The sequence below is a fragment of the Heliangelus exortis genome, chromosome 7 (assembly GCF_036169615.1).
Source record: "Heliangelus exortis chromosome 7, bHelExo1.hap1, whole genome shotgun sequence".
Classification (NCBI taxonomy): Eukaryota; Metazoa; Chordata; class Aves; order Apodiformes; family Trochilidae; genus Heliangelus; species Heliangelus exortis.
Genome location: NC_092428.1, coordinates 2,296,698 through 2,324,145, shown reverse-complemented (window position 1 = coordinate 2,324,145; position 27,448 = coordinate 2,296,698). Strand labels below are relative to the sequence as shown.

The window sequence follows — 27,448 nt, the reverse complement described above, 5'->3', positions numbered from 1 at the left end:
GCACTGTTTATAGATGTTACTTTTCCAATAGTAAACGAGCTATGATGGCAACAAGCAGCAACTCCTAGTGATAGCTCAGTTTTCTCACAAAATTCAATTCTGCTTCTCAGCCTCTTCTCCTGGAAAGGTGTGGGAGAAACTGCCTGGTTTCACAAAAGAAAAAAAAAAACAAACCCAAAAACTACTTTAACACTGGATAAAAATTAAGAGTAGCAATGCTCATAAGTAGTTGTTTAATTCTAACTGGGAAACACGCACTCATTTTTTTATTACTGCCTTGTGCCTCCATAATATAAAAAAATAAATAAGCTGGATTGATGATCTGCTCTACATATAACAAAGTTACAGCCAGAATTTGGTTTTAGGACTAAACCTTTTGGAACACAAAAGGGCGGGTAAAATCCCAGCCTAAATAAGATGATGTGGACCTAAGAATACTCAGTAAGAGTTTGTATGATGAGGGGAATGTTAAATGTGTTAAAGTACACGTTAGGGTATAAAGTCAGCAAATAAGCTACAAAAAAAAAAAAAAAAAGTAGAAATTATCTGCTGTCAGCATCTGCCATTTTGGGGCACAGATGTTGTAGGTGAATACCCATGGGTCAGTTCCAAGAAAGGCCACTCCCTTTTTTAAGGTACCTAACCTTGGTTCAGAGCTGCAAGTCACACCACAAAATCTATGACCTGGCAACAAAAAGGATAAGAAGACTCACATGATCTAGACCCCTGCCAACATCTCTGGATGCTTTTCAAAAATTCATCACCATTTTTCCTCTGACCCCTAAAATAAGGATTTCCCATGCTCTGCATTCTTACTGGAAGCTGCTCCAGGAAGCCACTACTCCTTCAAAAGCATTTATAGTCAGTGTTGTCCCAGATGATGATCACAGTTGTTATGAAGCCTTCATACCTCCTGGCCCAGCCATGGCTTAATGACTTCACAACAGTCTCCTTCTCAGAGGTTACTCAGTCCCTTGAATAACCTCAGAAAAAAAAAATAAATATCACATATGATGGGAAACTGGGAACAGTAGCAAGCCTCAAGTGTTTGTCACTAGGTTTTGTTCTAGTAGCTAAAATGCAGAGCACATTTCATGGTCTGGCAACATACTGCTTTAGAGATTGTGGTTCTGTAAAGAAAGAGCTCTATCAAGTTTGCCTGCTTCTCAAATACACTCCTTGGCACTGGACAGGTCCAATTGGGTCTCAGTAAATCAAATGCTTATTTGATGTCAGTAAAACTAAGATACAACTGCTGTTTTGCTCAAGGTTGTCAGAAAGCTTCTCAGTAATCACTTTCAGCCAGAATAGATGCTCAATTGTTCTTCTTTCCTGATGCAAGGGGGGGGAAACAGCAGCTTGCTCTTCCTCAATAATTCCCTCATATTTCATTTTTAATCTCTTAAGCAAATTACAAGTGAAGACCTTTGATGTATGCGCCAGGCAAACTCAGTCATTTCTCAGTACTTGCTGGACTAGAGAGGATCGCCAGTTCTTATGCATGTGGATGATAATAACAACTTCAAAGCCCCCAGGCATGTGTGAGCTTTCCCTGATTTCCTTTCTAAATATGCCTTTTCTGGGCCAACACCAGTTAAGACCCATAAACAGCTGCACTCGAATGCCATCTATTAAGGCAGGCATAGTGTAAAAAACTCTCTATCTGCTTCACAGGACTACTCAGTCTGACTTTTGTGGGTTTTTTTCTTTTTTTTTTTTTTTTCCTGAAACTTAATTTCCAACATTTATGGTGTTCTCAGCTTAAAAGAGTCTGGAACCTGATCAAACTCAGAGCAAAAAGCCATTAAAAGGCATTTGCCCTGAGGTGGCGTGGAGCATTCCTGGTGGATTACAAGGAATTGTTTTGCTGTTGTGGGGGTTTATGACTTGAAGTGTACTTGATTACTTCTAGGAGGATGGTAGGTGGTAGCCATATGGTACTACAGGACCAGATGTTCCAAGTACAGCAGAACAACTGCACCTGAGCAGTGGAGGGGCAAACTTCCCCCAAGACTGCTTAGGAAAAAAAAAAAAAAAAAAAAAAAGGAACATATTTCAAACTAGTTAACGTTATAAATGATAGTTATGGTTATTTAGTCTGTGGAACTCATTATCAGAGAACTTGGAGGCAAAGAGCACAGAAGAGTTAAAGAGAATATGGGGTAGTCACATAAATAAAGGGAAAAAAAAAAAAAAAAGCCCTCACCAGAGACAATTTACATTGGAAGAAAAGAAACAATTTTGGAAAAGCTGTAAAACTTCATGCTTCGGGCTTCAAGCCAAGCTTTATCTAAGGAGGCAGAGTGGGGAGATTAAACAGATTTTCTGTGGGGCAGAAAATTTATCCCAGAAGTGGGGAGCACAGATTTCATGTACTTGCCTTTAAGGGATTTTTACTGACCACTGACAGTGGGCTAACAGCACCAGCACAGCAACTCTGGTGTTCTCCCAGCTGTACTACCAGCTACCCAGAAGCCTGTACACCAAGAGGCCAGCAAACATCAGTCCAATTTCTGGCTCTCAGCTCTATTTAAGTTGGGATTTGGCACTCCATACAGCATGAGATTACTTTGACCTGAAACTCACTCTCAGCATGTCTGGACAAAGCTTTCTGATCAGACCTACATACCAAGTATCTACTATTTTTGTTTATTGTTTTCAAAACATGCTTTGCTTAGGGAATACATTGGACCACACCTTTCTGGAATCTCTGCAGCAATGTGTTATTAAGGATACAGATAAGTAGAATAAAAACCCATCTTATCCCAACAAACAACAAGAGTAGAAACAAACCGTGGCAGTTTCCCAACATGTCAACAAAAGATTTTGAGTGCAGTCCTGTGTGTAATATTGTGCTATATTAGGAGCAAAACCACCCTGGAATTTTGACATCATTTTCTTTGTAGGGCAGTTTAAATACTATGAATAATTGCAGGTCCTTGATTTCTGGACCTCAGGAGCACCTCAGGGTGCCCTGTACAGCACAGAACAAAGTACTCACTGCTTAATACTCCCTCTGCATAGGGTTCATCTGCTGGGTGCTCTTCTCACAGGGCTTCCTCATAGTACTGGCTGAGAAACAGAGGGGTAAGCAGCTTGGGTCCCCAGGTTCTTCTTCATCCCAGTCTTCTTCAGTAAGGGAAGATTCCAAGAAAGCCCTCACATCCCTTATTTTTCATATTACTGTGCCTTGGATCCATACTCCATTTCAATACAAATCTCCCAGAAAATTCTTTCTGCTGACAGTGAGAGAAAAAGCAGAACACTGAACAAAACACCTTTCAGAGCCTTGGCCCCAGCCTCCCCCAGAAGCCTGGAAGGCCAAGGAACCTTGTTCAGGACTGAGGACTTTCCTTCCTAGCCCCAGGGAGCTGGCTTCATCCTGGCCTCAAATACTGTCTTAGAAACACAGCCACTACTGCTGGGCCATTAGCCCTGTCACAGATGTAGCCAGAGACACAACAGCCTGTAAATTTGACTCCTTCCAGGTCAGTTCCAAGTTATCCTCCTGACAGTATTGGCCAAGAAGCTCATAAAACAGTATATTGCTTGGGCAAAAAAATCCAAGTCTGAGCTACGAGAACACTTGCTTATTTATTAAACAAACAAAAAAAATAATAGAAAGTAATGCAGATGAGTCTATAATTTCTAATGGACCTTTCTGTTCCTTCTTTTTTCAGATTTTCAGAACTCCTCCTAGTGCATTGACTTCAAATATTCAGAGACTGAAATCTGTGAAGCAAAGCTGCCCCTTTGATTTGATTTGCAGCATGCTCTTGCAAGGCAACATAACTGACTCACAGAATTACCAGAGTTGGAAGGAACCTCTAGAGATCATCTAAAGATTCCTTGGTGATGGAAGCCAGCACAATCAACATCTACCTGAAAGGAGTTAATGAACACAGCAGACAATGCTTATTAAGGTATCAGATAAAACTCAATCTATCAAAAATATGAATATTTTTTGGTAATCCTTAGCTAGAGAGGGAAACAAACTGGAGCTCAGACTCTGGGCTCCAAAGGGCACCAGGTCTCTTCTGTTTTATGAGTCTGCAATGCCTGCCTCAGCAGAGCCCCAGCCTCTGGTGGGGGCTTTTAAGCAATCTTGAGTATAGAGAGATATTAAACAACCAGCACCCAACTGCATCCTCATGGGTGCTAGATATTGTCAAACAAGTTTTACGTAGTGCTGCTTAACCACCCTCTGACTTCAGCAAGAACCAAGGGCAGGCAGAATTTTGTGAGGGGAGGGTGCATGGTCATTTAAAACATATTTATCTGCAGTAATCAAAAAAACTTATAGCCAGGATACAGCTATATGTCTAGTTTGAAGACTGCTTGTCTGTGCAAGAGAGAACCATCTGGATTTACTTTATGGTTAACTTTAAAATATATATATATATATAAGGTTTCTTTACTTTTGCCAAACAACTGGGATCATAATGGTTTCTGCATGCTGTTAGCATGTCTGTACAGCTGCAAATGTCCATTAGGACAATCTTATATAATTATATACTTATTCTTCCCATGCAATTGTTTAAAACCCAGCTTTACCAAATAACAGCATATTTTGTAGCAAAGAGGAAATCTTCCAGTCCACCAGGTCGAAATGGGGGAGGGAAGTCTTCTAAAACAGAACTTTACTCTAAGCCTTTATTTCCAACTAATGTAAAATCTTCAAGCCTTCAAAAACAGTGTCAGATTTTTCCAACTCCAGCGTGGTCTGGACAGAAATGTATCATTTGTCTCCTTCTCCTTTTCTTTATCCAGTGTTTGTGGAAGAAATTCAGTCCTTTTAAGATTTTTTTTTTCTTTTTGTTTTAAGCTTTTGGTTTTGTGTTTTTTTCCCCCCTATTCCCACCCTCTCCCCAATGAATGAGACTCATCTTTCCCACAGCTGCATGCTGTGTGCTACAGAAACTCCCACCTATGAAGCTGGTCACTTTTTTGGCCACAGTCTTGTTTGTTCCACTTGGGTGTCATCCTTTATCCCACCTAAGCCTTTGCATAGTCTAGTTGGAACATCAGCTCCCTGAAAAAGCAATCCCACAAAAAGCAGGACAATCTTGGGGAATGACAGCCCAAGCAAAGCAACAGATCCACATGCCACACCTTCCCACCAGGAACCTTTCATTGCCTGCTCTTGCCAGCACTGCTGCACCATCTTACCCCTACTCCCCCATATGGGGTTGCCTGCAGGGTTAAAAACAAAACCAGTGCTAATTTCTGTTCTGTGGGGTCTCTATCTCCCCCTCCACAAAGATTCTCTGTTATCAGTACAGAATTAATTCACACAACAACCTTCCAAGGTAACTCAGAAGGCACAGCAGGTTGCTAACATCTAAGCTCTCATTTTAAGAGCAGCTACCAGAATAATTGGCAGGGAGGAGATTGGTTGCTCAGTAATGCAGAAGCCTGGCTACAGCCATGCTGTTTGCATGCAACAGCAGCAGAGCCAGGGCCCAGAACTTGAACTGAAACTGCTTGTTATAAATCCACATCTGTACTGCACGACCAAGCCCAGTCCTGGTCCTTCTGGGATGAATTTGTCTTTCAAACAGACAGGGGATGACAAAGTTGGCTGGAAAGACTTGAGTAACATGAAAAATAATTGGCCTACGCAGGACTGTGTGTCCCACTAGAAATTAATGGGTGGGACTTAAACAGAAATGCTTGGGCAACCCAAAACTTTGATCAGGCATAAGCATTTGCAGTCACTGAAGATTGTTTCTGTTCTTGTAAGAGACTGAAAGTTCTTCAAGGGTTAGACATCAACAAGTGTCTGTTTTCACATGCACCAGGGTGAGCATAGGGAGCACTGTGAGCCAGAAAGGCAAGCAGCACACACAGGTCTGCTCAGAGATCATTTCCAAGATGGGCATCTCATCAGAAGGAGGCAGGAATCCCCAACAGCAGGTGCAGAGACCAATGGGCTACTTCCCACTATCATGCACTAGTCCTGACTTCTCTCTTTGCCTCCTTCCCCCACTCCCAAGCAGAAGGCCATGGATCTGAAGAACTTCCCCTGAGAAATACGAATATTCAGGTGACACCTGGAGCTTCTGGTGCCATTGCAAGCCTGGCTCCTGCAGCACTGAAACCTTATTGCTCCTAACCAAGCTGCCTGAGTTGCCAACACTGAGCAATGGTTTGCTGCAGAACAGATGCTTGGGTAGAGCATGTTGTGTACCTGCTCCTCCTATGTGATCACTCTAGCAGGGAGCTTTGTGGGTCATGAAGGTCACCATCCTTACAGCTGATGAAGTGCTGAAGAGGAAGACACCCAGGAACCCAGATTTGATCTTTGACAGATCTGGCAATGGCTTAGTACAGAAAGTTTTAGACTTTCTGCAACAAGGTATGGAGCTTCTCAGAAACATGGCTTAGGGAAGCAGGGAGTTTTTCAAAGGCTGGAGCACATACCTCTGATAGGTTTTGGCAAGGTACCTCCACGGGCTGAGCAGGGCTGAGCATCACATCACTGCAGAAGTTAGATGGATACTGAGGGTGACAGAACTGGAGAAAACCAAGACAGCAGGTGGTAGGGACAGTAGGGTGAGGTGGATTTCTGGTGGTGCACATGGAAAAGAGGAGAACCTTGTGAGGATGTCACTTCTCCCAGTGCTGACTGTGCCATTGCCTGGTGCACAGCCTGGCAGATACATCAGCCCAATGCACCTAACCCACACAGCCTCAGGGGTAAGAAGATTAAAAAAAATGAATTTTGGTTTGTTCCAGTTGACACACAGGCATCACATTATCTCTGTCATACTCAGGCTATGAAACTTAATTGCCAGGTTTAATGTTTCAGGTGACATCAGGGAATCATTTCACCAGCAGATGTAAAGATCGTCCTTCGGAGTGGGCAGCACTCAAGGTCAGAGTCAGCAAATCCTCCTCTAAAAATAAACCCTGGCTGCAACGTTGGGAAGATTTCTTTTATCATTCTGTTGCACTTCACAGGACCCAGCTCCCTAGAGCACCCACCTCAGGTACAGGTAAGGCCAAGCAGTACATGCCTGCTGCTGTACTTCTTTGTGCTCCTTTTCTTCCTTCTATAACCTCATTTAGTATAGCAGGGAGAGGACAGAGAACTGGCAGAAACTTTTTAAGGTAACTGATAACTTCAGAAACTTGTTGGAAAAAAAAAAAAAGAAGCTTAAAACTATTACAAAGGGGTTTTGAAAGTATAATTTATAATTTTTTCAAAACTCAGTCGGTCATCTGACAGAAATCGCTTAACAAAATAGGAAACGAGGTGCCAAAACTGTATTTATCTTAGAGATAATTTAAGTTTTAAAGGTTAGGAATAAAAATGCAATTTTTCAAGCTTTCGTAACATCCGTCCCAGAATGTTTTGCTTATTCTTCAATAATTGCTCAACTCTCCAGTAAAATCTAACTTTTCCAATTGAATTACAAGTCTCCCACATGATGCTGTGTTTCAAGTTTCTTTGGGCACTCATAACATTTAATGAAATCTCAGCTTAATCTGTTTTAAATTAACCAGTTCAATCAACAATACAGAATGAGGGCAAAAATAAGTTTTTAAAAAGTCATCGGTGGCTTAGAAATTCACTGAATAGCTTGTTAGTTTTGAATATTCACAGCAGGAGGGTCTGGGAAATAATTGCACAGAGGCTGTGATTCTTCTGGTTTAAAAACTTATTAAGGATGAGTGCATTGGGTGAGATATTCTACAGCCCCTGAATGCTTCAAACATAAGAATTCATGGATAAAATAATGGAATTGGAATAAATGCCAGTTTTTGGTGAAGACTGGGAATAAGGAACACAGGGCTGTGTTTCTCTTCACTGAAGTATACAGCAGGTACCCCACAGATTTCCAGTTTTGAATTTCCATGCTTTGCTTAATTCTTCAGGGCTCTTCCAGAGCAAGATTTAAGTACTTACAGCTCCTCGCTCCCAAGAAGGATTTCTATAAAATTAATTTTTAGGGAAAAAAAACCCCACCTAAGGAAATCTTGCAGCACCGTGCTTCCCTGCAGTAGCCGGGGGTGAAGCAAGGAGCAGGTTCTGCAGGAAAGCACTCAGCTCTGTGGCTACTGCCACCGTTCGGAGCCCGAGCTAAAGGTCAGCTCGGGGATTCCCCGTCAGGGAGCACGCTTTGAAATGCCTTTAGTTAAGACATACAACAAGGAAAGCTTTTGTTACTCCAGATAACCAGCTCTCAGCTCAACTGATGCACTTTGAGTCACAAAAACCTTAGAAACCAAAGCACTGTTTACCCCCCTCCCAAGTGCAAACACTTCACTACAGACAGTATGTACTTCTGTGAGGAGGACTTCCCAAGTTTATAAAACAGCCCTCTGCTTAGTCAGACTTGAAAAGTGCAAGTACTTTTTCACCCTGAAGGGAGGTATGTACCTGGCATGCTTGCTGGAATTGGAAGAACAAAACATTTCTTCAGAATTCAGGAACTTGCTCAAGAAATTCTTCCTCACTCCTTCTGAAGACCCTCAGTCATCTGATTTTTGTCTGCCTCCAGCATCAAGGGAGTATTTACCTGGAGACAGGTTACTAAACTGGATTCAAGCCTTTTGCAAGTGCAGGAGAACTGGTGTTCTCCATCCTTACCTTCTCTCAGACACTTCCCTCTCTTGTACACACGACAGATGGTGTTTCTCCATGAAGGTCTTATCTAAGGTAGTTATTAAACTGAAAGAAATAAGTAAAGAAACATGAAAGTATTGGTTCTGCAGTTTTCTGGAAGCCAAGAGGGCCTCTGGTTTGGACCCCCTGGAAGAGAGATGTCCTCTGATTTCAGTGGCATTGTATTCCACCTGATAAATAAAATCATTCACTAAGTCAGCTCTCCGTACAACATCAGAAAAGAAAAAGGGAATAATTTTTCAGTGACAAGCACTTCATGCACAGTAATGATTTCTATTCATAATTACAGAGGATTTTTTCCACTTTATTGTTCTTCTTTCAAATTTTGGGTTCACAGCAGTAGATAATTTCAGTTTCTGGACTCGAGGGTCAAACCACCAAGTGATCTCAAGGGCACCATGTTTATTTCCTATTGCACTGGTGTGGGCATAAGGTCTCTTGGAGATGTCACTACTTCTGTAGACTCCTCATGAAAGGCCCAGAGCTGTCAGACAGATAGTCTGCTTCAGTTGTATTCTTTTCCTCCCTTGGCATCCTGAAAAAAAAAACCAAAAACCACCCAAAACCAACCTAAGATAATACAGCTCCACTCCTTATTCAGAGCTGTCATGAGGAAATAAGGAGGAAGCAAACACTGAAAGGATCAAAACAGGAAGAAGATCAAAACCTGTCTCTCCATTCACCTAAAATATATTTAGGTGTTTGCTGGATACTGAAAACCTTTCATTCCCAGCTAAGCCAGAAGAATTTGCAATTGGTTGATATTTTCAGGGAGAAGCTGCTTCTTGACAACTCTGAGTACAAAACCAAGGCTGGTACACACTTGTGCACTACCAAATAAAATTTCATAAATTCAGCATCAAAAGACCCACTAGCCCAGGTTACTGCTGTGATATGGTCTGAGAGAACTCCCAAGAGCAAGAAACACAGGTGGTAAATAATTTAAACTATTCAACTATTCTGCTATATAAATATGGACTGAATCAGGCACTAAGGCAAGGAATCCCTGTGCCCTCTGTCAGGCAGGACAGGACAGCTCACAGAATCCTAAGGTTTTTTTTCCTTCTGAAGGAAAGAGAGAGGAAAATTGTCTTCTGTTGCCATTTTTCTCCCCATCTTTTACCTGCTGAGCCTCCCTCATTGCACGCTTGTAGTGCACACCAACACCACTGGGCTCTCACTTTACAGGGGACCCCCAGCATCAGGTAGACAAACACAGCTCCAAACTGGCATCCAGAGCACACCCTGGGTAACCACAGTGATGGAGGAACCCCCCTGAGGTCAGGGAGAGGTGCAGAAAAAAAATGAGAGAAGGTACAAAGGTCCTTGCAAAGGACAAAGGCAAAGTCAATCCTTTTCTGTTCAGGTCTTTTTTTCTTTTTCTTTCTTTTTTAAATCCCTACAGCTGACTTGGATCTTAACTCCCAGGCATAAATCTTGCCAAATTGTTTGGCATCTTTATACACAGCACTAAGGCTTTGCACAGCACATCGAGCCAAAAATATTAAGAAACGTAGTATTTTGTTATGGAGATGACTTAGAGCTTGCAGTCTCCAAGTACTCAGAATCTTCCACCACATCTGGAAAAGCACCATCAGAAATGTACACACCACCACCAAAGCTCTGACGTTCACCTCCAGATATGAACCTCAGGGGTGTTTTTTCCTCCCCATCTGTGGGATTACCAAACTGGAGAGCTCATGACTGAGGTTTTCAAAAGCATTAACTAAACCCCGACAAATTTTGTGGTGCAGGAGGGCACATCCCTCCAGCTGAACAAATCTGAAAATTGGCCACTGTGTTCTGTGACTTCCCAGGGCCTTCCTGGAAATTTGGGGTTAATTTGAGTAGTTAAAGGGACTCAGAACAAGGTGCAGAAAGGAGTCCTTTCACTGCCATATCACTGCTCCAGCCACTAGACTGTGATCACTCTCTGAATTAAACAGCAGATAGACTGGCAGATTTTTCCCTTTTTCCCCCTTGCACTCTTTTCCCTCCCTCCCTGGTTTTGTTAAAAATAAAATAAACAACCTAAAGAGCTCTATAAGAAATTCCATTTGGCAGCTGTAGAGTGGATAGTGAGCATAAAGAAGATATTCCTTTGCTGTGCCTAATGCATGCTGCTTATCCAAATTAGCCACACAATTACTTCTATCAATGCAAAAATAGTTTAATGTTGTTTTTTTTTTTTCTTCTAGTGCACAGCACTTGAGAACGACTTAAAATGCAGTGTAATTTGCCACAGTGTATGTCCTGAAGTGGCTTGCTAATGAAAAGAGGATTAACTCTCCATTATTCTGAATTACCATTTTGTGAAATCACTAACAATATTTTCATTTATATACATATAACCCAAGGGGGAGAAATATTCCAGCCATCCAAGTGATTAACAAATAATGTTCATTAGATAACATGCACTTTGGTCTTATTTATGAAGAGAAAGATTAGAGTATAAAAATGCAGATGACTGAATTTTTTATCATCCTTGTTCTGATAATGCACTTAAGCCCATGACAGCATAATTGGTGAGCAGTTCAGAGTTACAGTCACACACTGCTGGATGGAGCAGCAGAGCCTGCAGCATGTCAGGCTTGGCAGACACTATCTCAGAGGCTTGAGCAGCAGGCAGTGGTCCCACTGAGGTGGTCCCAGCCCTCAGCTGGTGACCTGGCACCCCAGGGTGGATGCAGAGAGGGAAGGTCTCAGGGGGTGAGAGAGAGGAGGTGTGGTTTGGGCATGGGGGAAGAGTGGAGTAAGACTGCCCTGCTGGAAGGGAATTTCTGGCCCCAGCAGCAAGGCTCTGGTCCTCACTGCACCCCCAGAGTTCTTCTCCCCCCAGCCAAATGCTTCAGGACAATTAATTCCAGAGCTCAAGCAGCACACCAGCAAACCCTTGTGGGTTTTTTTTTTTCCCCCTTCCTCCCAGTTTAAGTCCATTCCTTCTCACTTACTCTGGACTCAAATCTGAAATGCACATTTTATTAGAGGAATTTCAACTGGTGCTTTCCTGTGCTCTAATTCAATTTACAGTCATAGAATACCCCACAAAAGATAAGATTGGCAAGGCACAAAAGAGCATAGCTTGCTTGAAAGTTCAGGGAGCATATGGCTTCCCAGGACAGACAGAAATGAGTATTTCTCAGAGTATTTCTCACTTCCAGAATGCTCACCAAGCTTCAAACTGAGACAGTGTTACAGCACCAAGAATGATCGGTTTTGAGGTCTGCAGTCTACAAGCAGGAAGGACTATCAGTGTCACAAATCAGTGCTCTGAGGCCACCAAGGGTGATTATTGATTGCCCTGCTTCCTCTTCTTCCCTTCCTTTCCTCTCCTCCCGTTCTATGGAGCTATGAAGAGACACACAGTGTAGATGATTCCACACTAGACAAATACCAGCGTTTAATCAAGCTCTAGTTAACAGCCTGTTTGCTCCCCAAGTCAGATTTGTATTTGCATTAGATTTGTCTCAGAGTCTAACCTTATCTACACTGTTGAGTCTGCTCATGGAATTAGCATTTCCTCCTCTTCACTGGGAGGAAAAAGGCTGCCCTGGGGAATGGCTACTAGGGGCACAGAGATGAGCCTTGGTGCTACTCAGGGGCACACAAGACTGAGCCCAAGGTAGATGTGCTAAAAGGTGGAATTCTCTGCCCTTTCCACATCTCAACAGAGGAGCACTTCACTGAACATCATCATCATGTGTTAGGAGGCTTGGCTGCAAGATTGAGCCAGGGAAAGCAAGCCAATTTCTGAACAAAGGTGTACACATGCCAAACAAAAACTGACTCCACAGCCTTGCCTAGCCTTGGAGTAGGAAAGCAGGAATCAGTTGGCTTTTTCAAGTTTTGTGGAGGAACAGAACATGACAGGCACAAAAGAGCCTAAACTGAGGAAACAAAGCCCAGAGGTACATGGAATGTCAGTGAGAAATGGGCACCCTGCTTGCAGGAGAGATCTACTACAGCTGCACTCACCAGATTTTTGTAATTAAAAGGACTCAAGCATCACCAGTGGCCAACACAACAAAATTGTGGAAGCCACTACGAGATAATTTGGCTGCAAGAAAAGTGGATCTCTGTCAGGCTGTACTCCTCACACACTTCCTAAGATCAAGCCCAGCTCCACCTATTCTTGTTAGGAGTCTCCTGCAGCTCTGCAAGGCTCAACATCTCCTCTCAAGGGGCTGAGACACAGAAGCAACCATTGCCCTGAGACATCAGGCAGTCCAGCAGAAGGCACAAGACAGACCCAACAAGGAGTTGAGCAGAATGCTGGCACCATGGAAAAAAGGGAACCTTGTTTTGAGAGGACAGGAGGGGAAGAGAGTTAAGTGACAACTGACAACAGGGAGAGCAAGCATCCCACATTCTAATTCCTAAAGGTTTGCTGTTGCATAAAGATCAGCTGTACATGAGCAGCTTAACATCCTCCTGACAACCTGCAGAACAAAACATGCTTTGCCTTCAGAATTGTGCAAATTCTGATCTGCACAGGAGATATTACAACATGCATACACCAAAAGTGAACCTGAAAAAGGAGGATCCTGAGCTGATCCTGGCTAAAAAAAAACATTCTTCAGTCAATGAAGCCAGTAAGAGGCAAACTCCCCTTCCTGGAAATAGCCTGAGAGGTTCAGTGCTGCATTATGGTCTTGAGAGAACAGAACAGGTACACTCAGAGTTCACTTGAATGGGCACATTTGATTTCCCCAGCTTGCTGAAAATCACACAAAGGAAAAGACTTGAGGAGATTTGCAATTAATGATAAAAGAAAGACCTTATATTTTCCCTGTGCAGTTCCCCTAGGTGCTCTAGATCCCTCAGATCAGGCTGTTAAATCTATCGAATTCTTCCCAGTGGATTTTCTAGGAAACAGATATCCAGTGGAGACCAAACTTCTGTGATCACAAACCTTTGGTTTTTGTTCCTGTGTGCTCATCCAACAAAGTATTCCTTGCCTAGTTCAGAGGAGGCTGAAATCCATGTATGGACCTGCAGCTTCCACAGAGCAGGTACATGCCCAGTCCCTCCTGGCCAGTGCTGCTCCCCAGTGTCCCACAACCAGAGCACAACTCACTTGGGCTTTCTACTTAGCATTTCTGTTTTGGTTGCATTCCAGATTCTTGCATATCCTGAGCACACCATCATTCCATGGACAAGATGTCATCAGCAGGTTTAAAGGCTGGGAAAAAGAATGCATACACAGCAATCAAAGTAGATCCTGGTGAGGATTATTGTACCCCAGGGGCATTTGAACTGGAGCGACTCTTCTGGAAAGGAAGCCCCAAGTACACTCATGTCAACGAAGTCTGGCCCAACCTCTACATAGGAGATGAGTAAGTGTGCACATAGTACCCCTACACAGCAGATTAAAGTTAAAGACTGAGTAACAGGAGCTGTTGTGGCAGTGGTGTAGCCTGCTTAACTTGAAGCTAGTCACAAGCTATTTTTAAATGTCTCGTTTCAAGGAGTAATTTGTCATTTATCTCTAAGTGAAAATCCTACCCCAGTGCCACTGGCAGAAGAGCACAGCCTAGCCTAGATGTGTAGGACACAGTCTTAGCATGGCTTAAACATCAAGCATAATTCTTGAAAAGGGACTGAAGAGACAGCTCAGTCCACAGTGGTGTTTCTGCATATCTAATCCTGTGCTTGTGTACACGGAGTACACTCTGCATTTCCAAATTGCTCAAGAGATTAAAACAAACAGAGCCCTGCAGAAGGGAGAGCTGCAGAGATGTGTCTCACTGATGAGACCACATGTGATTTGGAAAAAAAAACAAACCCACAAAACAGACACAGCTCTGCTGAGCCCAGAACTAAGCTAAAAACAGCCTTTTCTGACAAGCAGAGGCAACTGCTGCAGCAGGGAGACATGGCATTAGAAACCCCCCCCAAGACCCAAACCCCAAGCAGAACAAGGGAGCTTCTCTCACCCCTTAAGCATTATTGGTCCCTTTCCCATTTTTCTCTACACCCTGCACTAACATGACATTCATTTTACATCATCACTGGAAGGCACGAGTAGGAGCCCCGCTGGCTCCAATAATTTTTCTTATAAAAGGTCTTAAAATTTATCTGTTGCCAGCTTTTAAAAGAAGAAAGATAAACAGCCTGGAAAGTAACAAGACTCCTAATATCATTGACCAATTACTTCTGTGGCAAAAGAGGCAACAGAAAAAACACAAGAGTTCTGGGCTTTAACCAAGCCCGGGCTCCTGTATTTTTAGAGACAAAAAAAATACATAAATACAAATTTTAAGCCATGGGAAGAGCCTGGCCAAACCCAAGCTTCTTGAGAGGTTCTCAGAACTACCCTCGGGCTGGGAAGTTTTTTATTTCTGCAGGGGATGGGGCTTAAGTCAGGAAGAAAAGCTATATTGCTTCAAGGGAAAACAAGGACCCCACAAATCCAGGACAAAAGCATGAGAAAGGCCACAGAGAAGGGAAAAGAAGTAGGGAGCAGGTAGGGGGGGTGAAGAGAAGTTAAACTTCACAGGAAGTGATGCTCCCTGCAAGAGAATAACTATTGTCAGCCAGAAAAGGGCAAGCTTGACATCTAGTAGCAGAAAATCTGAGATGAGAACTGGTCTGCAGCCAAGATGCAACTTTAATTACTAGAACTAAAATTTGATTGGAAGCAGGCAAAGTCCAGGGACCTCTGTACCTTTCCTCAGCCAGCTCCACATCTTCCCTCTGACCAACAGCTTCCCCCTTCAGTGTGGCAGGGTTTTTCACATTGTTATATTTTAAGATCTTGCTGTAGCACTGGTCGCCAAAGAGCTGCCATGGAGACACGAACAGATGTTGGGTGTATTTGCATCCTTAGCCATGCTACATTAAGGTTGATCTTGAAAGAATTTAGTGGAGCTCATCAACAAAATCAAGCAAACACAGGCATGCAGAGTTTATCTTCAGAGCCTTCACATCTGTGCTTCATTCCTGCCTCCTGCATTTACAAGGTTAACAGGACTTGTGACTGCTTATGGAAATGCTAATTAATTACCCTGACTACGTAACCACATCTTCCTTCTAATGCAACCCAGGCTATCAAGGAGCCCTGCGAGGCCACTCAGTCCTTTTGTTACAAGGCTTTGCTGCAGATGTTGCCCAGAGGCAATGAAATCTCCATGAGCCTGTCAGGCCCAGAATAATCAAAGCTTCGAAACATAACATGCTGTGTTCAGCTCCAATTGAAAAATTTTCCTCCAGCAAGTTCCAAGGACTTTTAAAGACCAGACACCAAAACTTGCAGGAGCCAGAGCCCAGTGATAGGACTAAAACATGCTCTGCCAAGAGTTGGGCTCAGCTGCTACCAGGATTAGTGCTTGCATAGATCCTCCTCACATCCAGAAGCCTTCCAAGGGGACAGCAAGCAGCTTTGTCTTGCTCCTTTCTTTCACTGGTCACCAGGTTGCTCACATGGGCAGTTTTTACTTGCTTATCCCAAGCCTGCTTGGTTCCCCCTTGAAGCCACAGAAAACCTCTGCCAGCTACACAGCTTGTAGTTTCTTCTTGCAGCTCATCAGCGATTGCCTTATTACCAGAGATGATGTTCATGGTTCCACATTTCTCAATTTCAAAGGATTTTTTAGCTGAAGACAAAGGCCTCCCAAGATTTTGTTTTCTTCTTCATCACCCTCTAGGTCCCATCGGGATTTATGGCCTCATCACAATTTGAGGGCTCCCTGTGTTCTCAAACTACTCACAGAAGTCTTCTGGAATCTAATTCCTTACTGGTTAAATATGAAAAATATTTTTTCCAAATATGCAGCTGAAGCTGCTTGCACTTGAAGAGAGCTTTGGTCTGTGTCTGTCCCAACAGAGAACTAAACTATCTTGAGAACTAAAACTGTGAAGGTTCAACTTAGACCTACAGACTGGAGTGTGTGATAATTAAAATGCATAACTAAACTTCAGATATATGCTTAACTAAAACTCATTCTCTCCACTTCCTTTTCTCCTGAAACACAATATTTAGTGGCACTTTCCAAGTGACTCAGTAGAAAGACAGTTTACATTGACCTAGAAGCAAACAGATGGAACTTACTCAAGGTAGCAAATAGCTACCTCCCACTGTTCAGCATTATAAACTCCTAGGATCTGTACCAGTATTAACCATACAAAAATAGGAGTGCATGCAGATTCATATTACAACAGCACTCTTGAGGACACCATTTCAACCCTGCTAGTAGGAGAAGCTGCCAATTGTAATAGCAGTTTAACAATCCAGAAAATCAGATCTGTAACACTGGACCATAAACTTCTTAAAGCAGCAGAGGTTTCCAAGACAAGTTACACTTTCCCACGCAGTGTTATCTCTGTCTATAGGTGATCTCAAACACTGGGGTGAGTGACTGAAGCCAAGAACAGGACCTGACTTGACTACAACACATGTTCAGTGCTTTGCTGTAGAGAAAACAGAAAGGTTTTTCATGCATCTAGGTTGTATCACTTCCAAAAGCAACATCCACTGTTCTGGGTTAGAGGAAAACAGACTACTAAATCTTTTCCTACCTACATATTACAGAGATTCTGTGCAGTATTTTCAGTGGTACCTCAAAATTTGTCTAACTCACAATGAGCAGGGGTATAGCCCAAATCAGACATCTCATAAGCAGAAGGGGATACGATGCTCTTCTCTCTCTAGATTCCCTCAACAGTGCAGTTACCCAAGGAAATTGGGTCAGTATTATTAGAAATTCTCAACATCTCTCCTCAGGAGGGAGAACTGCCAGATTTTCTTAAGAAAGTGTCAGTATTGCCTATATGCAGAAGCTTCCTTCTGACACTGACCATCTGGTAAATTATGATGCTGCATTGAGCTTTCTTTCAGTGTTTCAAAAAATGAAGAAGTTTGAGAGAAATGACTCCTCTTCTGGTGTGGTGTTGTCTTTGTGCTTTGTCAATCTGGGTCACACCAATCTGTGGCTTTACCAGTCTGTACTGAAACACCTTGGCATTGCTCAACCTTTGCATGAAGCTTAAGAGGCTTGGCTCTGCTTTCTTTCATGTTGTAACAACTTAGGTTGTTGCTTCCAGAAGAAGGCAGAGTTTGCTACAGCACTTGCTTTTAATCCTGTGAATCCCAGCTTTAAAACTGACAGCAGGCACAGCTCCAGTCTTGGGCAAGCCCTTTACTTGCCTTTGCACAACCCAAGAGATGTAGAGAAGTCATTTGGGAACCATCTGAAAAAGGATGACATTTTTGTTTAGGTCAGTTCTCCCTCTTGGTGATAGTCTGTTTGTCTCAATATATCCCTATGCAAAAGTGATTTTCTCTCCAATTTTCACCATTTAGGTGGCATTCCTATATCAAAGTACTCCCCTTTGCCTCAAAACTTCAAAAACATGTTTATGAGTCCATCTGTCCTACAGTGAATGCAGGGTCTGACTCAGCAAAGCACTGAGCTTTTGCTTAATGTGCTTTGCTATAGAGAGAAGGACTTCTGGGGATGCTTAACTTTCAGCATATGTTTATGTGCCCTGAATTAAAGAGCTGATGAGTTTTTACATGGGACCAATCTGCCTGGTTCCTCTCTTACTGAAATTAATCAGACTGAAATTTTCCCTGTTCTCTCCCAGTGCCATACTTCACTTTCTCTGCAGAGAACACATTCAGGGCAGACCCTGGAGACCACAGCTGCACCCTGTGAAGGAAAATTAAGTGCTGGTACACAAAATGGAAACAATTGCAAGAGGAGTCAAATGCTTACAGCTTCACCCACCCTGGCATTTGGAGGAAACTTCTTGACAACAGCTACTTAAATCACAAAAAAGAAAATATTATTTGCAGTTTTAGGAAACAGCAATACCCCAGGAGGGAAAAAGAAGAGCATCATTAGCTGGACTATTAAATTCTGGTAGTGGGGCAACTGGAAGGCAAAATATTTGTGCCATTTTCAGCTGAAAATGAGGTAAATACAGTCATAAATCCTCCAAATCAATAACTGATTCATACACCCCTGAATGATTATTAGTCACATCAACCCATCAGATGTTTGCAGGTATTCCTGCTTGATTTATTCCTTCCTTCCACCTAAAATACTGATACCTCAGGTCTGGTAAAAACTACAAGCAAACCCAAAAGCCATCTCCCCTTAGGACATAACCAGGAGTATCAAATGCATGATGCAATACAGAAAAAAACGTAGGCTCTGATTAAAGCAACCAGATAATGAGGGATGGCAGCCACCATGCTAACAGATTTAGCTGAGGCTGGAAAGCAAGCCAGTCCTTCAGGCAAACATGGACTTGATGGATGGCTGAAGCCAGCCCAAGCAAATAGAAGGGGCACAGCAACATTTTCACTTAGAAGCATCTGGGTCCCACTATATGAGGGCTTAACAGCCTGCTTCTTGCTCTCTGTTAACCTGCATTCTATCAGTTTTAGCTACCATGGCACTGTCAGGATGTTAACACAGAGCAACCCTGCCCAAAAGGATGGAGGATCAATGGGCAAAGTAAGAAGACAGCTGATGGGAGTGAAAAAAATAAACATAATCTTTAGAGATTCCAGGCAACAGCTCAGTCTGCAGAGGCACCAGGCACATACCCACAGGACCTACACTGACCACGCTCCACTTAGCTGGGGAAAACATTTTAGGTCTTGGTTCAGCTAACAGGTTCCACAACACCTACACACAGCACAGTTCAAGTAGCTCTTCCTGTGAAAATGTGGAGACTTTAACACATTTGAGCACTCAACACTGAGCATTCGTTTTTTGGAAGTTTTCTAGCTCAGCAGCATCAGTAGAAAGAAGAAAATGTGCATAAAGAAAAATATATTGGGCAAGGTTACATTCAGTGCAAAAGGCTGTGGCTGAATCAGTTTACATCTCAAGCATACTTGAAAAGGAGGTAAAAATCACCTCATTCCAAGCATGGAGGAAAACAGTACAAATTCTTCAGTGCCAAAACCTGGAATAATCCTCCAAGTATTTCCTTGGGGCAATTTCAGTTTACTTCAAAAGGAAGAGTTTTCACAGATGATGATGCAGTTGCATCTAAGTATTTACAACTGGCTTTTTTTGCAACTACATTCAAGGTTGCTGCTTCTCATCTCCTTTCCAGGCCAAGGCATGGGAAACAGTGAGCTGAGAGAGTGAATATTTCCAAATGCTAGTGCAGACTGCCATGCAAAATGAACACTTAGCTGCCCTGCCTTTGATTGATTAAATAAAAAGGAGGAGGATTCACTCCATCCTGGGCCCCAAATTCACAGTATGCTGTGACAGGCAAGGCTGGGAGGAGGAAAGGGAAGTTCCCAGGTGCTTGGCCAGACTCAAGTCAATTCCTTATGGAGTGACCCCTTCTTTCTGAATATCTATTGAAATATTGGGCCATCAAACACTTAAAAATTAGGTCCCCAGGCACAGAACATGACCATGAGTGCAAACAAATGCATCAGATGCACCCATTCCAGAGAATCCAGTCAAGGAAACAGGAGAATTGGATTTAAGGTTAATATAAGTGTCAAATATTAATGATTGATATGTCACCTATGTTCTGTCACTGGCCTTGCTCTGAACAACTCTATCATTTAATTTAATGAGCCTGAGTGATGGCTGCAGAAGTCAAAGTTTAGCAGCATCTACAAGTCCACCAAAAGCTTTGCTTTTCTACTGACCCTAACTATACTGCAGTCCTGCCTTCTATTCAGCATGCACATCTCCACTTGGAAGGGTTCCAGCTGAGCACAGATCTCTGACCTGAAGCCATCAGTCTTTCATGGTTTGTGGGATACATGCTTTGGGTCAAGTCTGGTGGACATAAAACACATTTTCTTTATCCCAGCATCATGGAAGCAAAACACAGTGAGACTTGACTTGAGAGCAGAATCTGTAGTTCAACTCAAGCACATCAGAACCAGGAGCAGTAGTTATTCACTCCACCTTTCCTCTTCAGCCATGACATTTAATCTGTTTTTTAAGTAGTGGCCACCCTGCAAGTCCAGAAGTGAAGTTCCTTTTCTGGCAAAGTGTATAGAGCATATACACCTGAAAGGAAGCTTAAGGCACAAGTCTTCTAAAAGACAGGAGAAAAAGAAACACCTTTCTAGGTCAATCACTTCAACAAGAATACAAAGGGAAGGAGTTAGCATCATTTAACCTGTGGTGAAGGTGGAAATTCACAGCATTAGCAGCAAGATGCTGCTGCTTCTCTGTCCTCCAAAGTCTACTGCACTTAGGCAGGCATCACCCCACCAACTATAATTTTATTTATTATTTAAATCCTCACTAAGGGGACTTTTGACATTACTTAACAGTGAAAATGCCAGTAGGATCAAGACATCATCATTCCTGGACAGAAAGGAATTTCTGCAGGGAGAAAGGTCTACTCAGAACATCCAATTATCATCTGCTTTGTTTAAAGCAGAAAGAAGATAGGTAACACCTTCTGTATCCATATCCCTGTTAAAAGCTCTCATCACTGGGTTCTTGGCTGCTCAGAAGGAGATTTGTGCTGGGACAGTGAAGTCAACTTCAGGCCATTCTGAGCTGTCAGCACTAGAATTATGAAACACATCAGATAGCTCACCACAACATCCCCTGTGACAGCAGCTCTGAAATGTCCAGGAAACACTCACAGAGAGAGGTACTTTGGGTTGGAAACACATAATGTACTAATTCATTTATGGCAGCAGTAGTTATGGGATAATATATTAACAAAATAAAGCCCACGCAGTTCTTTCTAAAAAGCTTGGTCTTCTCCCTAGGCACCAATGAAACATGACAACTTTTCCAGAACAAAACTATGCAAAATTAAAAGCTTTCTGTAAGAGAACAAAAAAAGTCTCTACATACCTGTACACCAGCTCTGCATATTGATGAATTTCAGGCTGCTGGCACCCACTCTTAGAGTGGGTATTGGGCACACAAAAATCTAGGACTTCCTCTCCTATCTGACTTCCCTTTCCAAAGGAAGAAACAACAATAATATATTAGTACATTGGGATAAATATATGGTATTTGGCTTTTGTGGAAGGTTAATATCCATATTATTCATATCTACTTTTTTGCTGAAGACCTCTGGTTTAACCAAACACAAGAGTAAAAGGAAGCCTGACAGGGAGCTGTGACCACAGAAGGGTGATTTAAAAAATTGTCATATTTTTAAAAATGAATGGAGGAAAAATTCAGTAACTTCTTTTAGGGATGAAGAGCTTCTTTTTGAACCCCCATGTAATCTTACTGCTCACATTTTGCTGACTCCTTTATTGGTTCTGTAGTATCAACTGATGGGACAGAAGGTGTTCTGTTTCAAGTTCTGCCACTGATCTACAGATATTTAACTTCTTTGTATATCTCAAGTTTCTTCTTGTGCACGATAAATAAAAAGTCAATATTGCCTACATTACAAGGGTGCCAGGAAAATAAAATAATTTTTAAGGTGCACTAAGGGCCTGGGAGAGCTAGTTATGAACTCCAGAAGGATAATTTACTCTGAATGACAGTATCTTAAAGATATTTAGAGTGGTAAATGACATGATTGACAGCATTTTCAGTTTCATTAACGTTTAGTAGGTACCAAATCAGAGTTGTTAGGGTGTTTTATTTTTGGCTTGCTGGGTAGGAAGCTTCTCCACTTACATGACAGCTCTTGTTTTAACAGGAAAACTGCCTTAGATCGCTACAGCCTGGAGAAAGCAGGCTTCACCCACATCCTCAATGCAGCCCACGGGGAGAGGAATGTCAACACAGGACCAGAATATTACCAAGACATGACTGTGGAGTACCACGGAGTGGAAGCAGATGATCTCCCCACTTTCGACCTCAGCCAGTTCTTTTATTCAGCTTCTAAATTCATTGATAACGCCCTTCAGGATGAAAGAAGTAAGGAGGGTGCTGAAAATGGTTAAAAATAGTACAGTATTTACTCCATCTGATCATAAACATAGTTCCACAGCATTCAACCTGGTGGGAGTGAAACGAGTTCCATACAGTTTAGCAGAGAATAATATAAAACTTGTAGCAGAGAACTGTAAGAGAAGGTCCTGATGTAAGGAGGACCTCAGCCCCTAAGTTCCTTACCTAAGCACTTTGAGAGAAGTTCACATCACAGCTTGCATTGTGGTCTTCTGTCTGCTACAGGGCTTTTGCTGTTCTTTTGCCTCCTTCATAAACCATCAGAGAGAATCAGACGTTGCACAGGTCCCATGAATTAGCTGCCTTTTCCTCAAATTAGTCCCTATTAAGAAAGGTTTAATGAATATTGTTTGCAGAGCTGTGGGAGTGGAGCATGAGTGATCTGCAGAGATTCCTGGCTGACAGGCCACAGCTTCATGCTCTGCATTGTTAGATTGACTCTACAAATATAAACCCCAATTTCTTACCTGGCCAGCAGATCAACCCCAGGCTGTAACCCATTTATCTCTCTGCCATCTTCCAAGCAGCAGAGGATGGAAAAAACCCTGACAGCAGAGATCCAGAAACATTTCATTAAGCCTTTGTAACTTCTCAGCTTGATTACTGCAGCTTCTTATTTGCTGACCTCCAGCAGTGTTCTATCAAGAAGCTTTACACTGATGTGAAGTGCCACAGCCTAGGCCTCACACTGGCTTTCACTATTACTCCTACTCCTTCCCCCATATACATTTTTTTTCCCTTTAAATCTCTACAGGACAATTTACCAGAAACCAGCCAAGAAACTTAAGACTTTCCTGATGACCTAGAAAGACTTTAATATCAGAGGGTCACATATCAGGTTTCTAGCCTCATGTGTGCTTCTGTTCTCAGCTGCTTAGCTCAGCTACAGCCAGCTACTACATGGCTTGTCCCCAAAAGCCAGCCAGGTCCTCAAAATTTTACCCTTTCAGCAAGTTCAGTCTGCAACAACAGTCCTTTCCCTTGGTTCAGGAGCAGAAAGTCTTGAAAGGAGTTCAGGTTTAAAAATCAAAGTCCTAATAGCAGGAGAAACTGCTTCAGGAGCTTAGCTGCCTGTGAAGAAAGGTACCTGGCATTTCAAACAAGGCTGTGTGAAGCAGTGCCTCTGGGAAGGAGTGGAGAACTAACACACACCTGTGTCTGGCTGGAGGCCAGAGGTCAGGATCAGACTGGAGTAGCTGAAATAAGAAATGCAGAGCTCCTCACTCCCCTCACCCCCCTGGTTCCTCTGACACCTTTGTCTGCTGCAGGAAATAAAAAAGGAAGCAGAAGGAAAGCAGCAAAGGCGAGGAAAAAACCTCTTCCATCTCAATAGGTACTGCAGCAGGGAAGGGTGGAAGGGGGGGGTGGTGTCAAGCTTTTTGTTTCAAAACCATATCTAAGCCCAAGAAGTTCTTAAGACAATATCAAGCACCAGTCCAGCACTGAAACACAAGGCCAAATCAAAGTGTGACTGGATGAGCTATCTACTTAAGTAGACACTCCCAGCTGCAATAATTTCTGTAGCTGTGCACTGCCTGCCACATTCCCCTGTTTTTTAAACAAGATAGTGAGGCTCTCTTGCAGACAAAGAAAGAATTAGTGCAACAGTCATGAAGAAAAACAGCAAGCTCTTATCTTTCTCAGGAGGGGAAAGTACACCATACAATTCAGATCACAGGACAGCTTAAAATTTATTCCAGCAAAGCATGACCAACCTGAAAGGAAGACACTGTTCTAAGAGGTTTCTCAGTTCCCTTCTGTGCTACAGACTTAGTGTTCATTCCCTTGGTGCCTCAGTTCCTCAGCACAGAGGGAAACAGCATTGTCTGTTCATGAGAGGATGTCATAGGAGAAAATAAACTAAACACTGAGCTGATGATAAAAGCAGTATGAGAAGAAACATGCGAGACAGATAAAAAGATCCCAGGCATTTGCCAAAGACACATCAACATTAGTCACTACATCTGACTCTGGAGAGGGAGTGCTGCATCTAGACAGATTTTCAGCCCAACTCAAGTGAACAAAAATCATTCAGGGATCTGTCACCACTGGCTCTGCACACAAATTTTACATTCAGTCACACCTTGAAGGATGTAAGAATTAAAGAGTGCAAGAGTAGACTCTCTCTTGAGGAAAGGGGGTTCAGAACAGCCCTTCAGGTTCAGATCAGTTCAGCCAGTCAGAGCTGGAACATTCACACCCAGGAAAGGACAAGCTTCATTTTCCCACATCCAGGAGGCATTTCAGAAAATTGTACAACCACTTTTTTGCCTTTGTTAACACATTATAAAACTGTACACATTCTCCTGGATCCCCAGCATTTGCCATCCACACAAAGCGAAGCCTTCCTTGTCCTGCCATGTATTTTATCACCTCAACAGCAACCCCTTTACAAGGTGGGAAGCTCTAAAGGGAAGCATGAAGGGCTGAACAAATGAAGAGTTTTCATCCGTTTCAAATATTTGCAGTAATAATAGAAGGGATTATCATTTTCCAGGAGAGGAAGAGGCACTTTCAGTTATCAGAGGCTGGAGTTTTGCCAAGATGCCTCTAAGACTATCTGCTGGGATTAGGATGCACACTGTAACCATTAATCCTTTCGTGTTGGCAGTTCTCGATGCATCCATTACACAGCACTGCTACCGTGTGCCAGGACATCCCTCTTGTTCCTGGGAGCAAAGGAGTTAATCTGCAGGAGTCATGGCTTTGCACCCAACACTTCTCACCAGGCATAGCTAACAGAGATAAAACTATTATTGGCCCTGATAGGATTTTTTTCCCCCCCCCCCATGGCAATTCAGCTTAGCAGGGTGTTAGAGAGAATACTCCAAATCTACTTCCTTCAGCAGTTCAGCCCTTTTTGTGAGACTCCCTCAAGGGCTTTGAATCATTTTTTGAAATCTTTTGAAGTGTTTCAAAAACCTGTCAATCAGACCTGAACCCACTCACTGCCTCTTCTTCCACCTCCTCCAGACACAGCAAATGGGGAAGGCTCCACTTTGGCTTACAGCCTTGCTTGTACTTGAGGCCAAGGGCTTTCTGCCTCTGGAAGCCCAAAGTTAAAGCAAGCAATGTCACAGAGCTCATCTTGGGGCAGATTGATGCAGAGATGAAAATGATAAGCAGAGGCTCTGCACTCACAGGGTACAGGACAGGCCACTACTGCAAGGAGAGGATCATACAGAACAGAGAGGTGGTGGTGGGGAAACTTTCATTCAACATGACAGGGTAAGGGTGACCCTCCAGAGATTTGTAAAGCAGCTTTTCTACAGTTTATGAGGGGGTTCCTTTCCATCCCCTTGGTTATATGCCTCCACTTCTACTCTCCTTACCCTCTGCCCTCAAGAAAGCCTCGTTAGTGATGTTTTACAAATTAAGCATTTGTGCACAAAGTGATGCAGTCTCCATCTTGAAGGACATTCTTATCAGAACAACAAAAGATAACCACATTCAGTTAGCTCTCTGTACAGCTGGTATAACTGAGAAAGGCACCTCTCTGCATCCCATTGATCCTCCTGCAAGGATGGTTCAATAGCATAACCAAACCCTCCCACATCCTTCTGCTTTGGTCATCGTGCCCACACAGAAAATTTGACATATGCAGAGTTACACACATTCTCTGGTCACAAATAAATTAAATAATACCTGGTTTAGGATTAAAGGGGGGGGATCCCTAATGTAGACAGCATTCAGTTGTCACAGTAAGATTCACAGCCTCCAACAACGGAAAAAGATGGGCCTTCCAGAAGGGCTGGTAAGGGCAGACAAACCACCAGACAGAGCAAGGACAACACAGAAACCTTCAGTCAAAAGAAAAAGAAATTCCCCCAGTGTCACCTCTGCATCACCTCTCTTTGTTCCTGCAGACAAGGTCCTGGTTCACTGCGCCATGGGTCGCAGCCGCTCAGCCACCTTGGTCTTGGCTTACCTGATGATTTACAAGAACATGAGCGTGGTGGATGCCATTGAGCAAGTCTCAAGACACCGATGCATCCTGCCAAACAGGGGCTTCTTGAAGCAGCTGAGAGAACTGGACATAGCCTTGGCACTACAGAGGACCAACACCAAAACCAGCCCACCAGCTGCTGCTGAGAACAGCACCACCATCTAAGTATTGCTCCTGGCAGGGTTGTGCTACTGGAAAAGAAACTCCAGAAGAGAAGGGGAAGGTGGAGTTAATGACACAGTCACAAGGAACATTTGTTATTTGGAGGGAAAAACCAAGTCGTTTCAAAGGGTGTTGAGAGAGAAGCCAAATTTAAAACCCAGCTTGCTAGAATGTTCCTGCCTTAGCAGAATTCTTTGTGACATCCACAAATAAAGTTTACCTCCTGTAAAAAAAAAAAAGAGCTTTTACAGCACAAAAGCAGGTACAACCTTAAAGAAAACTCTCTTCTGGCTGAGCATCCCCTCCCTCCCCCCTTCTCCCCCCATACACTGATCCTAACCCAAGCACACAAACTTTAGAAGAGTGGAGCTAGGTATTCCTAAAGAAATTTTGCAGAAAAAAAAAATACTGAGATGGTAGCAACACAGATGAATTATTACAGTTGGTTGCAGAGTCCTGAAGGATTTTGCAGGAATTTGATTTTTTGTGCTGTTTCTTAGCATCTCCATTTCTTCTTTCCCAGCAATAATCTGGGACAGCACAGCTTTGAGAGAGCCTCCAGAGGACTATCAACTACCCATTCTTCACAGTGGACTTTGCAGCAGACCATGACAACTAAAAACAAAGCAAGACCCTAGAAAAGATCAGATGCAGCAGCAGGTACAATAATAACAATTCAAGAAAGTACATACACAACATTTTAGAAGCTTCAGTTTTGTTTTTTTGTAAATCTTTCAATTGCCTGAATTGCAAAAGGTCCTAAAGTATCCAAACCCGGTTACTAGTCCAGAAAAAATCCCCAAACCCTAAGAAAACTGTGTTGTGACTTACTTGCCTGCA

General features: G+C 42.9%; 1 protein-coding gene across 3 annotated transcripts in view; it reads left to right on the top strand.

Moving 5' to 3' along the window:
• The window catches only part of DUSP29 (dual specificity phosphatase 29), a 41,727-nt gene extending 14,839 nt beyond the window's left edge, over nucleotides 1–26,888 (top strand). Inside the window, exons 2-7 of one of the 3 annotated variants that reach the window (XM_071748246.1) lie at nucleotides 3,681–3,923; nucleotides 6,812–6,992; nucleotides 13,490–13,644; nucleotides 13,752–13,968; nucleotides 22,247–22,467; nucleotides 26,367–26,888. In XM_071748246.1, coding sequence (XP_071604347.1) covers nucleotides 13,784–13,968; nucleotides 22,247–22,467; nucleotides 26,367–26,611 — 651 coding nt within the window. In that variant the 5' untranslated portion in view covers nucleotides 3,681–3,923; nucleotides 6,812–6,992; nucleotides 13,490–13,644; nucleotides 13,752–13,783 and the 3' untranslated portion in view covers nucleotides 26,612–26,888. Of the gene's footprint in view, nucleotides 1–3,680; nucleotides 3,924–6,811; nucleotides 6,999–13,489; nucleotides 13,645–13,751; nucleotides 13,969–22,246; nucleotides 22,468–26,366 lie in introns of all 3 variants that reach the window. The other 2 variants (XM_071748244.1, XM_071748245.1) reach the window with 2 other exon arrangements.
• The last annotated feature ends 560 nt before the right edge of the window (nucleotides 26,889–27,448 follow it).